The sequence below is a fragment of the Cupressus sempervirens genome, chromosome 6 (assembly GCF_028749045.1).
Source record: "Cupressus sempervirens isolate cs-2001-9-10 chromosome 6, ASM2874904v1, whole genome shotgun sequence".
Lineage (NCBI taxonomy): Eukaryota > Viridiplantae > Streptophyta > Pinopsida > Cupressales > Cupressaceae > Cupressus > Cupressus sempervirens.
Window position 1 is genome coordinate 1,876,291 of NC_143123.1, and position 15,702 is coordinate 1,891,992.

Below are 15,702 nucleotides of genomic sequence, written 5' to 3' on the forward strand. Positions count from 1 at the left end.
GACAGAAAGTTTGGTGGCAATAGGAAGACAGCCTGCAATATGACTAAAATGCAGGGCACAAAGCAAATATAAAAAAGTTTTGAGTTTAAAATCTAAAATTTGAAATGTTTGTGTGTGTGAGTTTAGAGTTTTATGTTTTAAAATAAATGTCCTTTTTTTGTGTGGTGGAAATGTTTAGGTGGCATTCTTATAAGCCTACCCAACATTATCCACTTAGGACTTAGTATGAGTTTATTTTAGATTATTTTGGGTGTGTTAAAGGTTTCTAATTTTTGAAAATGTTTATGGGAAAAATCAAAAGGAAGAAAATGATGAATATTCCTAAAGCACCATGTGTAGGCATTCAAAATGTAACCGCCACAAGAAAGCTATGATGGATTTTTGGGAGTTACATTAGATGATGAATATTCCTAAAGCACCATGTGTAGGCATTCAAAATGTAACCGCCACAAGAAAGCTATGATGGATTTTTGGGAGTTACATTAGAAGGTTTTTCAAAAAGAGAAAGAGTGCATATTGGAAGAGAGATTTTTGAAGAGAGATTTTTAGAGGGAGATTTTTTGGGAGAAAGTGAATAGAATGAAGTTCTTGAGTTCTCCTGTAATTTTCTTAAGTTTCTAGTGTTGTATAGATGTGATTGTGTAGTATTCTACATACATTTTTTCTATTTGTATTTAGATCAACAATTTGGAAGAAATCTGAAAGTCAGATCTTAATAGTTTAATATTTTCTTATTGTTGATTTCCTATCAGCCGGATCTCTCTGTTGTTTTGAGAGTGATCTTTGCATGGGGGTTTTCTAAAGATCCTCTAATGGTCTTTGTCAGCCATTGGAGGATCCTCTGTAATTTCATGCATTTGTTTATTTCTATATTGTTGTCTCATATCAGGTTACAGGAAAACCCAGTTGTAATGCAGATTTGAATGGGCAACATCTTCATGTGTTGACCCTCATTTCATTAAATTTCTATGCATTTGCTAAAATTTGCATTCATGCATGTGAAGCCTTAAGTCGTGCATTTTATTTTCTAAAGGTTCTAAAATCCCTCTACATCATTTCCAACGATGACTATAGCTTGTAGGAGTTTAAACAATTAAAAATGCATATCAATTTCAAATGCTTTCTTGATTGGTTCTGGTTGAGTCTGCATGGTTAAGGCTGCTCATGCTATGCAACCTTTGGCCAAATTCAACACAAGCATCTTGAAACATAGGCAGCCAAGAATTATGCCATAAGAGTAGTTATATTTTTGAAACACTGAATATCTTTAATAGAAGTCTTTGGGTCCCAAAGCTAGAGAAGAAAGTGCTTAGGTTGAGGAATCCACTCTAATGTCAAAAGTAGATTTGCACCTATTAGCATCACATCTAGCTTTACTGCATCTTCCACGTGCATTTCCTTTGCCTATTCTCTATGCAGTGAAAATGATTTTTGCCTCTTTCATGTTTACTAATTCCATATATTCCTATCTTCTCAATCTACAGGCACGATAGACTTAAAATCTTCATGTATTTATAGGTTGGCAGGAAGCAGGCTCTAATACCAATTGTAATGACCCCTTTTTAGGGTCATTCATTTTTTGCGACTTTTCTTTTCTTTACTTATATCTTTTGCCATGTTTTCTCTGATATAACTTTATTATGTATGCAATCTGCAATGCTTCAAGCCATCACTAATAAAGAGATAAATATGTGCTCAACAATTACGTTGTGTCTGATATATGCTATTGCAATTCCTGCACTTGTAACTGGAAGGTTGTGTCAGCAACCATGCTTTCTCAGTCCACCCCATAAGTCTACAAACGGGAGAAATTGAATATATATTCCGTCCCTTTAGTTTCTATTATGTTCTTTGTCCTCCATATTTGGTCCATGCATCTTCATTGTTATTGCTTCAGTGATTTGTCAGAGATGTAATCAATTCCATCTCTTCCTTATTCCCCTGCACATATAACATTTGATTGGATTTCTTTATAGGTGTTGGTCGGTTTTGGCCAACAGTCACATCCTTAGGTGTTAACTAATTCATAGTTATGTTAATATATATATATATATATATATATTTATATATATTTATATGTTAAATATGATGGTTATCATATATATTTACTTATATTATATGTTATTATAACATATTTGATTGTATTATCATTTATATTAACTCTTGTATCATTAATTTATATAATATTATATTGATTATTTTATTAATCAATTAATATTATATATATTCAAATGTGATAATATCTAGATATGTTATTATTTCATATTTTATAATGTAATTGTAACATTTATTTATTCTTATATCTTAATCTTATTATTATGAATAATAATAATTTATATTATTACTATGAATAATACAAATGATTAAGTAAAACAAATAGATCATAAGTATTTATCAATATTATTTCTTTTGTGAACAATCGATAATAGCGTATGAACTATTATTATATTTTATCCAATTATAGGATTCCCTCTTAAAGTATGATATAAGAATAGGGTAATATATATGTATTAAGGTACATATATATATAAAGGCATGATATTAATGCATTTGATATAATTACGTAATATTGAAGAATCATTCTAATCAATGAAATGTCGACTTGTTTGATTTTGAATATCAACTCATTTAATATTAGAATGGAGGTCGATGAATAATAATCTACAAATGATGTGATAGATATCCTTTCTCTTGGAGACAAGGACATATTAATATGTTAACTTAATGACAAATTATATCATTATTATTAATAATTAATTTATCATTAAATCTTATAAATATGGGAACATGACAGACAGACCCTAACAATACACACAGTCGGCCAAATACATCTTTGACAAATTATTTTAGAAATTTCAGTAGTCGAACTTCTGAAGGCCATAACTCACAAACCGTTGCTCCGATTGGCTATTATAACCACTTTTCAATAATTCTAGCTCTTGATCTATAGGCTTGGAACCATGCTAGCACCCTTTCTTTGAGTTTTTGGACTTCATCCGGGCACTCTAAGGCCTCGAACAGTGAGCCTAAAGATTTTTCTGCAAATTTTTCTACCAAAAATCTGCAATAACTTCTTTGATACTAATGCTTGAGCAATGAGATTTTTATGGTAGGCTTACAACTCTAAATGAACCTTCCTGTAGAAAATGAGAACATTTTGAGCTCATATGACAAACTTACTAAAAATAGTAAGTTTCCATAAATAGTAACCACCTTGTCAACTAGCCCTTATTAAAATAGAAAAGACTAAAAATAAAATATTTTTGGGTGATGCAAGATTGCCCTTACACCCAGGATGCTCCTGCATCAGAGCCTCAACATTACGATAATATAAAACAATTGCACTCAATGATGGAGGAAACCACTAGGGGGAAAGAGGATAAGGAAAATGAGGATATCAGGGTTGTTGAAGAAGATGACTACCTACTGGAAGACAACTTGAGCAACAAAAGGAGAACAGACAAGAGGAAGAGGGAAAAGAAGGATTCTCTAGATGACATTCATTTGATGATTGTTGCGGCTGAGACCATGGGAAATTTGGAGCTCAAGGTTGCAGAGTTCTTGGTTTTTTGTCTTGGCCCTAGCTTTTGGTGGTTTAAGCTTTCTTGTTCCTCTTTGTGGTTGTTTTTTCTTTAGTTTGGTTATAGCGGCTTGGTACAACTTGTTGTTAATTATTATTTTTAGCATGCTCTGAACTTTTATCATCTTTTATTGGTAACTAGTGGTTTTCAGGCACCCCTCTAAAACCTATTTTACTTAATCAAAAACATTGATATATCGTAGTGCAATTAAGGTGCTAACAAACTAAAATTAAGTCATGGTCATGTAAGACCATGACACATTGTGGGTCATACCAAGTAAGGGTCATGTCTTTACGTAGCCGTGACTATTCAAAGAGTTATATATATGGTGAGGTTTGACACAGAGAGATCAATAAAAGTGGCAATTTACTCTTTTGCATTTGATACATTTCCAGGACAAGTTTAATAATTGTTATTGACAAGTATAATACATACTAATGTCAAATGTATATGTATGTGTGTGTGTGTGTGTGTGTGTGTGTGTGTGTGTGTGTGTGTGTAGAGAGAGAGAGAGAGAGAGAGAGAGAGAGAGAGAGAGAGAGAGAGAGAGAGAGAGAGAGAGAGAGAGAGAGAGATCATTCAAGGTCATTATATATACAATTTTGTCAAGTTTAACATTTAATTTTGAACAATCAGAATTGTATTCTTCAAATATATTACATATACTACATCAAGAAGGCTTCTTCAGATCTGCAGATACAAAGAAGAAGTTTATAATTGTTCTCTATCTTAGATCCTATATTTCATAACATGCTTCAACACTCATTCCATCTATGTGATGCTCACAAAGGTTGAGCATGTGCCTTTTAGAGAGGTCACCCATCCTATTTTTACTCCAACTCAAGCTCACTTATAAATGGATTTTAGTCCAAAGTTAAGCCCACTTAGTTTTCTATATCAATTACAAAGCTTCAAACAAGATTTTTGATCTTTATTTGCCAATTTGTAAGATAGGAAATGTATGATATGACTAAAAGTTGTCAAACCCTCGTATATATTTGAAACTCGAGCCTCAAATCTTTGGGAAAATGGGTCAATTAATCTCTCAAACATATTTGAATACACCTCTAGATAAAGACTAGTGCATCTACCAACTTCTTCTAGAAGACCAATGCATGTTCACAACCCTAAGGATTGTAAACAACAAAATTTTACTAGATAATACTACAGAATGAATATATACATAGATTCTTGTCTCTAGTTGGTTATTCTTTGCACATTGGTACACAAAGAAAAAAAATCTTATAGTCCTTTTCAAATGCACGGTCTTTGTAGTGAACACAGATTATGGTGTGAAACGTATTCATTAATGAAGGTTTTAATCAAATTAATGGTGAAACGTTATGATGAACAAATTAAGGTTGTTCAAGCTCAAAATGGTGATTGGATGACAAGTATTAATAAGTAAAGCACTTTTAAGGTCTTTGGTTTGAGAATGGTTGCAAATAAATCATTTAGATTAGAGTTCTTCAAAGCTTTGATCAACTGAATAAAAGTAATTTAAAACATTGTTGTTTCCAAGGCATATAAAGGAGGAACTTGAGACCTTTGGTTTGAGCAAGACTACAAATAAGTCAATTAATTTATAAATTAAAAAGAAATTATGTCTTGAGATTTTAAGGTCTTTATAAATAAAGCAATTATTAAGGCCCAACTTAGTTATAAATGAATGTAAAATCAATTATAAAATTTCTTGATCTTGCATCCTCAACTTTTCTATAAAATGGGATTTATGTTTATTATAAATCGATTTTGGAATTTGAGTTTTGGGCAAGTCTTTTATAAAGAGGTCAAAATTTATAGGTACAAAAGAGAATTCCATTTGTAAATGAAAATTTCTATGTAGCAAGTTTTTAGTTTAGAATATTAAATATGAGTAGTATGTATCCTTCACAGTTGTCTTCAAGATGTATGCACTCTTTATAAGATCAATAGCCTTTTAGTTTACCTTTGTAAATTTATTCTATTGTATATTCTATTTCTTATTTATATTCAAGTAATATATTAAGTATTTTAATTGGAATATAAAAATTTGTATATTCTATTAAGGATTTGTAAATAGAATTGTAAAGGATTCCATTCATAAGATGTATTAGTATAAGGCATTGGTATGATTTATTCATTGGATTAAGTTTAGATATTAAAAAGAGACATTTGCAAGGCAGTATTTGACCTTGTACACTAAATAAACATATATCTAAGATTTATATTGTTCAATATCAAGAAGCAAGACCTAAATGACAAATCATTGGAATATTTTTATAATTCATTCTTCAATTTGTGTATGTGTTCGAAGTCAATAAGAAACAATTTTTCAAAATCTTAGCCAAATTTGAGTAGATTTTATTCCTTCTATGTGTAATTTGCGAGAACACATCTATTATTGTAATATTCTAGTACATTAAAAACAAAATCCATTGATATTGGAAAATGACTTCTCTATGGGTCTTGTAGAACCTAAAGTGCTTAGGAACTCAATTTTATAATTGTCTCTTCTTAGTTTTTTCACGAATATCTTAAGTACTTCAAATGACTTTATTTATATGTATAATTATACAATCAATTATAAACAGAACAATATATTGATTCCTATACTCTACAAAAATAATTTCTTATAACTACTCTATAAAGTACTATATATATATATATATATATATATATATATATATATATATATATATATATATATATATATATATATATATATACATTTAAAATTGATAGATAGAAATATATAGAAAATAGCACCATAATAATACCAACTAGAGAACAATAATATCCTGCCTTTGACATAAACTAATAATATCAAAATAATAATAATAATAAATAAAACAACTCAAAAATATTGAGTACATAAGATATTTGCAAAGATGACAAAACCACCACAAAATGATAAAAAATCAGTTATGATTGTGACCAATTAGCTAAAAATAATTCTAGTTTGGCGATTGTTTAGAAGTAGTTTGATGGAGCTAATCACATCAAATCAGTCTCTTTTTATCATTGTATAAAGATGTTCGTGTAGCAAAAAAATTAGTGGGTTGTGATGTGATTTGATTATTGTAATTTGTGCGCTTTTCTCAATTTGTCATCTAGCCCTTAAAAAATGAGAGCAAACCAATAAATTTAATCATAAAGTATAAATACAATTAACTTTACAATATTGACAGATTGAAAAACATTTTTTAATACAATGACACTGAAAGAGATTAGTATCACAATTATTAGTTTACTTTTGATGATTGACAAAAGTTTGGTTTGATATGATTGATTTCTTTAAAAGCTCACTTTAGAAATTTGTGAAGCACAATTTCATGATAATGATGAGAATGGAAACTAGAGAGTTTATTATATTTTGAAGAAATAAATGCCTTTTAATTATTTGTTACTAATTTGTGATTTAATTATTCTTCATTTAATGGAAAGTGTCATATATGATGAGAAGGTCTTTACGTCATGAATTGAGATGATTATTAACATGTCTTTTATTACTAACTTATTATTGTCTAATTAAGACTTAAAGATATAAACCTTATTTCATAAAATTCTATTTTGACAACTATAATGATTTTAATCTATACAATTACAATGAATAAAAGAAATTGATAAACTTAATCGTATGTTTTTTTTTTTTAATTTTTGATTTTTATATTTTAAAAAATGTTTCACTTAAAACAAATTATCAACTAATGTTTCATTAAGTTGATGTATTATAATAATGCTTTCATTCAGACTTGGATTGAAAGTAAAATAGGGTAGTGATTGATGTAGGACATCATTATTTAAATTACATGTGATAATATTACAAGTTAAATTATTTTCTACAAGTTATAAATTTTATTTAATATTGAATTAAAAATAAATAAATTGCGGTGGTTATGTTACATTCTTGTATATTCATAAATCAAATTTAATTGAATAATATTTATATTATTTATTTTAAAATGTATAAATGTTTATCTACCTTAAATAAAACTTAGAATATTATTTAAATACTTTTTTAAAATCATAAATACATTTAATTGTGATACATGATATACAATTTAGCTACTTCATCTTGAATACTTCATTATTGAGTCATTGGTCTATGATTATCCGCATTTATAAGGGTTGTAGTTTTGAGTACTATCATAATAGTCTAGGTGGATTATTTCGTGAAACCATAATATTAAATGCATGTCTCATTCTCTCCACATTTATGGTCGAGAGTTGGCCATTTTTCGTTAATGGTCTTATTAGGCTACTACTTTAGATCTTCATCATGCAATAAAGGCACTCTATATGGATTTATTTATCTCGCTTTGCAAAAATTTTGTATCTTATCTCTTTAAACAAAAGTAAATTGTTAACAACAATATTTTTTTAAGGTATGCAAATCAAAGCCATATTATATTGGCTTTAAATGGGTGATCATACCTCTAAGGATTTTTGTGACATCACATACTTGTCACTCATTGCTAGGCATAAAAAATCAACGAAGGAAAGTTAAATATTTTAAGTTGTCAGATATTTTCCTATGGTTTATTTTGCATTATGAAAAGATCTTCACTTCTCAGGATTATTCTCCTAAATATGCTAATGTTCTTCATGATTGTCTTTGGGTTGTCATGTGTAAGCTTTTTGAGGCTCAATAATCCTTTGGAGATAAATATCTCTCTGTTGATGATCTTAAGGAGATTGCCAACTCCATGGAAGATAAAAAAGCATTAGGTTGTAATGAATTCCCAATCAAATTCTACGAATTTTTGTGGCTTGTGTAGATCTTGATCCTCATCAAGTTAATCTTGAAGCCTTCCATGATCAATCCTTAGCAAAATTGATAAAGAAATAAATATCCATACCTAAAATAGGAGACCATGAAGATTGTAATTGACGATTGATTACAATTCTTTTCTCCTACAAGCTAATAGTTAAGGCTTTGGCTCTAAAGATGCATCATTTGCTTCCTTAGATTATTCATCTATAGAAATTTGGTTTTATGAAGTTTTTCATTTTTCTTGGATGATATTGTTATGCTCTGGGAGAGAATGTAATGTACCTGGTGCTCTAAACAATAATTTTTTAAAGACTAACTTCTCTAAACCTTATGACTATATTAAATGACCCTTTATTTTTCCATGCTTGAGTTTTGGGGTTTGATCCAAAATTTGGTCAATATTTCAATATGTTGCTTTCATATGCATTTGCATGCATCACCATTAAAAATCATTAGTCTTTTGATTTTAGTCTCTAATTGTCGATCCAAGAGGGCTACCCCCTAGATAAATCTTTGTATGTACAATTTTCTAAAGGATTTGGTTTGGTAAACTCTACGTCCTTTAGGAGAGTTAGAGGAACTGACCTCTGTAAGTAATATGATCAATTTGTTAATGAGTACTTTGCATTTGATTAGTTTTTCACTCTTATTGAAAAACAAAACAATATCAAAGAGAGTCTTCAATGTCATGACACATTTTTCTTGGCCTCTAACTTGATTATCCAATGGAACATTATTCAATGTTACCACGAATGAATTCTTCCTAACTGACTGTGGTTTCTACAATATGGTTGTGATTGCCCTAAAAAGCTAGCACCTATAAATTAATGCTCCATTAGGCCTTATTTTGGTAATTTTGGATTTCATATCATTATGCTTGATCCAACAATGTGACTCCTTTTATTTTGTCATCTTCTCTTATTCCCAATTTTGCCTCGAGACTTCGTTCCATTTTTATTGGTATAGGACACCTAGGTGAGATATACCTTGATATTTGAGCCCAAATTAGAATAGGTTGCATCTTACGATATTTTGGCAGGATTTCCATATTTGTGGTCAAATTGTGTCTTTAGATTCTACAATTAGCTTTTACCTTATATTTTTAAGTGTCTTTTATTAAGGTTCACTCCCACAAAGCATAACATGACCCCACGATAATTGAATTGAACTTGATGCTTGAATGTGGATCTAAAGCTCATAGATTTTATTTGACAAATTTCCTAATATGCAAAACTTGTACACTTCCTCATAGATTATCTAAATGTTTGTAGGATTAATTGTGTTATGCGAGTACTTTTGAAGTTTCTTCATTCAAAACTTTAGATTGATTGATTCAATTATGGTAAATTAAAGTTGAAAGAAAGAGACAAATACACAAGATCTTCTAATGACGATGTAATGACACTATTTTCTTTTGTTTATTTGTGATTCAATTCATAAATGTGTTCCTAAATATAATACATCTCCTAAACCATTCATTTCATATTAGAGTTCAACTTTTACTTGAGATAATTCTCATGAGAGACGAGTTTGTGTGAACCGCTACTCATGAAACATGGGTCAATGAGCTCAACTCAAAAACTACACAATTGAATCCTGATAGCAATATCACAATTTGAGTTGCTATAGAAAAAATCCTTTACTTATCTATCAAATATCCAAATCCAAGATCCTTGCAAGCAATACATTAAACAAATCCTATAAAATATCAAGAGCCCCACTTAGAAATACACTTCTGTACAAACATCATCTCCTTGCTCTCTTGATTTGTCTTCCTAGTGCAGACTACTGAACTTCATTACTCTCTCATTATATGGATAAAGACCATTTGGGGCATTTGGCTTTTGTAGGGTTACGGCTATGGATAGAGACCATTTGGATTATTACAGTTACGGACTCATTATTTTTCCTGTTGGGAAGGTATTCTAGTTTTTCCTGTTACATCCAAAATATGTCTGAAAGAGAATCTACTTTATAGTGGTCGACAATCGGCATTAAAAGCTGGCGGTTTGTTTTTTAACTGCGGAGACGGGCATTTGGGTACAATTTTGCGGCTTGCCTGCAAGGAAAAAACGTGAAATGTGCTTCTTAAAAGTCGTCAGAATCGTACAGCAATCCAAATGGCAAAAGTATATTACGATTTCTGTGTAAATGGTCAAAATCTGTCGGTTACTCTTACCTGTCCTATGATTTTTATTATTATATTTGGTAATTCATCTCTCTGAAAAAGAAAGTAGAGAATAATTATAAATTAGTAACCATTTATAAATAAATATAAAATATAAAATTTTCTTAAAGTTATTAATTTATGAAAATTCATATGATCTAAATTTAAACTAATATAAATATGTAATAAATGATGGAAAACGATATATTAAATATTAAGATAAAAATGCTAATTATGATATTGTTTTTCTTGATGATGTCATCCACAAACAAGTTTTAGGTATTCGATATGGGCCCACGCACGCCTGAAATCTCTTCGGCTAAAAGCCAAGGACTAAGGAGCATCCACGTTGCCAAATTTGCCCGAGCACGATCCCGACCTCATCCCTTATAATGTCTTCGAGCCTTGCACTCAACCATTCAACTTCACCTTCACTAGTAGACCATGAGCCCATTTACAATTATGATATTGTTTTCAAAAGAAGATAATATTAATATTTATATTTAATTAAATTATATTTATGAAAATTTCTAAATTTATATTTAATATACTATTATCAAACATATTTTAAAAATATATTTTTGAACTTTTAAAATACAAATATTAATAATTCTAAAAATTTATATTAAAATATTTTTAATTTTTTAAAAATTTCATATCATATAATTTTAAAATTATTATAAATAAATTTATATTTTTTAATTAACATTTTAAAATAAAACATATTTATAATATAGAGAAAATTATTATATAGTGTTTGTAATTTTTTGAAATTGATGACATCATTATTCTTCTTTTTAGTTTTGGGATCAAGTTCTAAAATAACACGCATATATAATATAATATAAAATAAAATCTCATATGTTATTTATAATTTTCTCAAATTGATGACATTGTGTTATTCCTTTTTGTTTCAAAATCACACTCTAAAATAACATATATTTATAATATAAAATAAAATACTATAGAGTGCTTATAATTTTCTCAAATTGACTCCATTGTAATATTTCTTTCTATTTTGGGATGATGCCCTATGATGATTGATTCATCATCCACATTAAAATGTGCAAATAGAAAGAATATCACCATCAATTCCAAAACTTTGATATATATATATATATAATGTATTCTTTTGTTTGATTCAATATATCTAAAAGTAATGTATTATTTTGCTTAATTCATTTTTTTTTAAAAATACACTTAAAAGAAACCAAAAGAGCCTGGGGAAGAAAGAATACGCTCGTTCTACAATTTTGGAAGGTGGAAACTGAACAACATTTCATTTTGCAGTGAGGCATCCAAGGACATAAGGAAACCAAAAGAGCCTAGGGAAGAAAGAATATGCTCGTTCTACAATTTTGGAAGGTGGAAACTGAACAACATTTCATTTTGGAGTGAGGCATCCAAGGACATAAGGACATAAGGGTTAAATCTGCGGACATCCTATTTGACAACTCATGGTACAACTTATTTAGCAAGGAGAATGTTGAGAAGTTAGGGGGACTCATCACCAGCCTGAATGGAAAGGAAGTGTAGTGAGGATAGTGTCCCATAGGCAATGTTCGGCCTCCCTCTGGACATTAAAAGCTTATCTATCTATCTAAGAAAAAATCTATGTAATGAATAAATGAAAGATTTTAATTAAATATACTTTTAAGAAAAAATGAATAAAAGAATTATAATAATGAAACTAATTGTCAAAAGATCCTTGATCTATTAGGGGAACTGGAATGTTGTCAAAGGAGGAGTCTTCTCTTACCCAAAAAGAGATGAGAGGGGTTGGAAATTGGAATATCATACAAAAAAATTCATGGATAATCTCCATAATAAGGAAAAACCAATTAATCTATTCCTCCAGAGTGTGTGCCAGCTGGCAGGAAAAAGAGCCACCGCATCACCAGGGTCTGGCCAGGTTAGGGGGGAGTTCCGAGTCAACCATTTCATTCTTTCTCCATGTGCTGCACATGTCACACTGACACCGACGGCCACGTCAGACCCCTCCAAAATATTCCAGCGAGTTTTACGGGGTCTAGATTCCGACACGTGGCATGCGTGCGAGTGCAACCCGGTTAGAAGAGGTGCGGCTACAGCGACAGTGCGGACGGCGGTGGAGGAACCAACGAAAATGGAGAGTAGAAAATGTGGAAAGCCTTTTATTGCAAAATCTGGCACTGAAATACACAAGGCAGGGATAAAAGTACTGTGCTCAAACGAGAAAACAATGGCAGAAGCTGCAGTAGGCGTCACAAATTGAGCCAAAATAATGCACAAAAGCGTACTTATAATGATAAAGAATTTCATCTTGATCTCGTAGCCGCCTCTGAATTTGGCTCACACATCGGTTTCTGACGATTTTTGGAAGGGAGATTCCGCCATTGATTGATTGCTCAACAGGGCAGTTTGTGTTGTTTCGGTGGAACTGAGAAATGGATCTCAGCAAAGTGGAATGTCGGTTAATGGGCGTTTTCTAATTGGATCAGTCAAATTTTTCAATACATTTTGTTTTTCAAGCTGTGTGCGAATTCTTTTGCAGAACATCTCGAGCCTGGCAATTGAGGTGATCTGAGGCGGGAAGGTGTAGTTATGTGTCATTTGAGTTGAAAATCCTCGCGGAAAGATTTGTGTTTGAAGGTATGTGACATTTTATAGAACATTTCGAACCTGGCAATTGATGTGATCTGTGCCTGTAGGGTGTAATGATTTGTCATTTAAGTTAAGACTTCTTGCCGAGAGATTTGTGTTTGGAGAAATGGCGAGCCTGACGCCCGGGGTTCTGCTGAAGCTGCTGCAGCACATGAACACAGACGTGAGAGTGGGCGGGGAATACAGGTCGGTGCTGCTGCAGGTCATCAATATTGTTCCCGCGCTTGCAGCGGGCGAGCTTTTTCCTAATCAGGGTTTTTACTTGAAGGTCTCCGACTCCTCCCACGCTACTTACGTTTCTTTGGCTGAAGAACACGACGATCTTATTCTCAGCGACAAGTTGCAGCTGGGGCAGTTCATTCATGTTGATAAATTAGAGGCTGGATCTCCCGTTCCAGTGCTGAGAGGCGTCAGGCCCGTGCCAGGGCGCCATACCTGTGTAGGAAACCCGGAAGATCTGGTCGCCACGCAGTCGCCGGGGTTCTTGAGCCGCAATTTGGAGTCTGCTGGAACTGGACCCGTGAACTCTAAGCCTAAAACTAAAGACGAAAATCACTTTCAGAATCAAAATCTCAATAGTAGTAGCAATAGTAATAACACTGGTAGTGCCAGAAGCGTTCCTGGTTCGAACCCCTCCGAGTCACCGTCATTTGCAGCCAAGCTCGCGGAGCGGCTGAAGCAGAAACAGAGCACGCTAGAGCGGCCAAATTCAAAGAATGGCTCTAACGAGATCCCCAAGCTGATTATTAGAAAATCACCGGCAAATGGTCGCTCCCTGCCTTCTTCTCCAACTAGCTGTGCCTCAGCACCCGGCACAACCAGAAGCCAAAGCAGAATTCGCGGCAGCATTCCTCGCGAACTGGCCCGCCTGGAGAGGTCGTCGTCTACGAAGAAAACTTCATCACAAGATAGCGTTAATAAGTCTTCGTCGGTAAAAACATCTTCGGTGGAGCCGCCCCGGCGGAGCTTTGTAGGATTCGCGGAAGCAAATGGAGTGAGGATGGCAGACTTCGGGCCGAAGACGCTAAGGAGAAGCTGGGAAGGCGCGGTGGAAATCAAGAGTAAAAGCTCAGGCCAGAGGACAGGTTTGAAGAAAACGCCCAAAGAGATGGAACAGCCAAAGCCTGATGTCAGCCCTTCCCCTGTAAGTTATATTGCGCTTCCTTTCTTCTATATTATCTGAAAAATCCAGACTCTGCATCACTTAAATTTTGGGTTGATGTTGCCAAATATCAATGAGATTGCAAGGGACTGCCGTGGAAATAAGTTTCCTGAATGTAGTTATTTCTTATGTCAACGCATTGCTGTGGAAATAAATTTCCTGAATGTAACAATTCTGAATTCACTGCCCATTGGAATTAATATTCCTACTGTAAGAATTTCTAAACACAATTTCTTTTTGTTTGAAACAAATATCGTTGACCAGCGACTTGGGAGAAGTCTAAAACATAGTCGCACGAGGCTTTGAGTCAGGCATACGACTCCTGAGCTGAAATGGGTTAGCTCTCCTAGTCAAACTGAGTTGTGTAATGACCTCTGTTGGTGTTACCCAAATTTTCGCACTTCTCTCCCTAATTATTTTGACAAACAGTTCACGTATATCAACCGAGGAATGTTTGCTGCTTGCATTGTTTATTGATATCTGATGTATTACGTGATATCATGCATACATACAAGGACCACACAATCTTGACCACTTTAATTAGACTAACAGTTGTAAAACTGAGATAGCTGTATGTTGATTTGCCAATGAACTCTTTAATCTTTCCAGAGTTTACAAGCTCAAGGAATTTTTAGCTCTCTGATAATTACTTTGAGATCACAGAACTAATGCCTTCACAGTCTCGAGAAAATAGTATAGAAAACACCTTTGCATTGAATCTCTTATTAGCAGGCACTAATAACAGAAATAAATGGCTGGAATTACAGCAGTTCTGACCTAATACGATAGTAGCAATGCTTGCATAATATCGAGATCCCAATGCCAGAACAATTGCTCTTGAATTGAAATGAGTATAGCGATGTAGGCCAGCAATTCATCGATAGGCCAGCAACTCATTGAGCAAAATGGATGTGGGAATCTCCAGCTTAGGAACAAGATGGATGGGAATTAAACTTCAGGCCACCCTTCAAAGATCTGAAGCTATATTTTTCAGCAGGGAACAACTGCAGGGACTATATCTCTAAGCATATCCCCAGCAAAGAGAAAACTCCACTAGATAGCTATGTCCAGGTGAAGAAGAAAGCTTTATGCGCTGGTAGACTTTTCTGTTAACAGAAAAACCTAATTGTTATCAGAGATATGTGGTAGCAATAGACTGCAGGTAACCATTCAAACAAAGATTCCTTCATGCGAACTAGTAACAGATGCAGCAATTAATCCCAATAGAGCCCATGTGCAGTCCATTAATGCTTATGATGAGGAGGATAGAGCCATGTCTAGTTTAAAAATAAAATCCTACCCGCAGATAAATGACAGATACAAACTTATGCCAATATGAGAGAAAGATATGCCTGATTGAAATGGCCATGCTGCAAGGGTCATCTTTGCTGGT

General features: G+C 32.7%; 1 protein-coding gene across 2 annotated transcripts in view; it reads left to right on the top strand.

Annotated features, from left to right (window-relative positions):
* The first annotated feature begins 12,686 nt into the window (after positions 1-12,686).
* Positions 12,687-15,702, top strand: part of LOC149550680 (GPI-anchored adhesin-like protein, putative (DUF936)) — a 38,267-nt gene continuing 35,251 nt past the window's right edge. The window contains exons 1-2 of one of the 2 annotated variants that reach the window (XM_089786242.1): positions 12,687-13,135; positions 13,287-14,291. In XM_089786242.1, coding sequence (XP_089642368.1) covers positions 13,299-14,291 — 993 coding nt within the window. In that variant the 5' untranslated portion in view covers positions 12,687-13,135; positions 13,287-13,298. Of the gene's footprint in view, positions 14,292-15,702 lie in introns of both variants that reach the window. The other variant, XM_089786241.1, reaches the window with a different exon arrangement.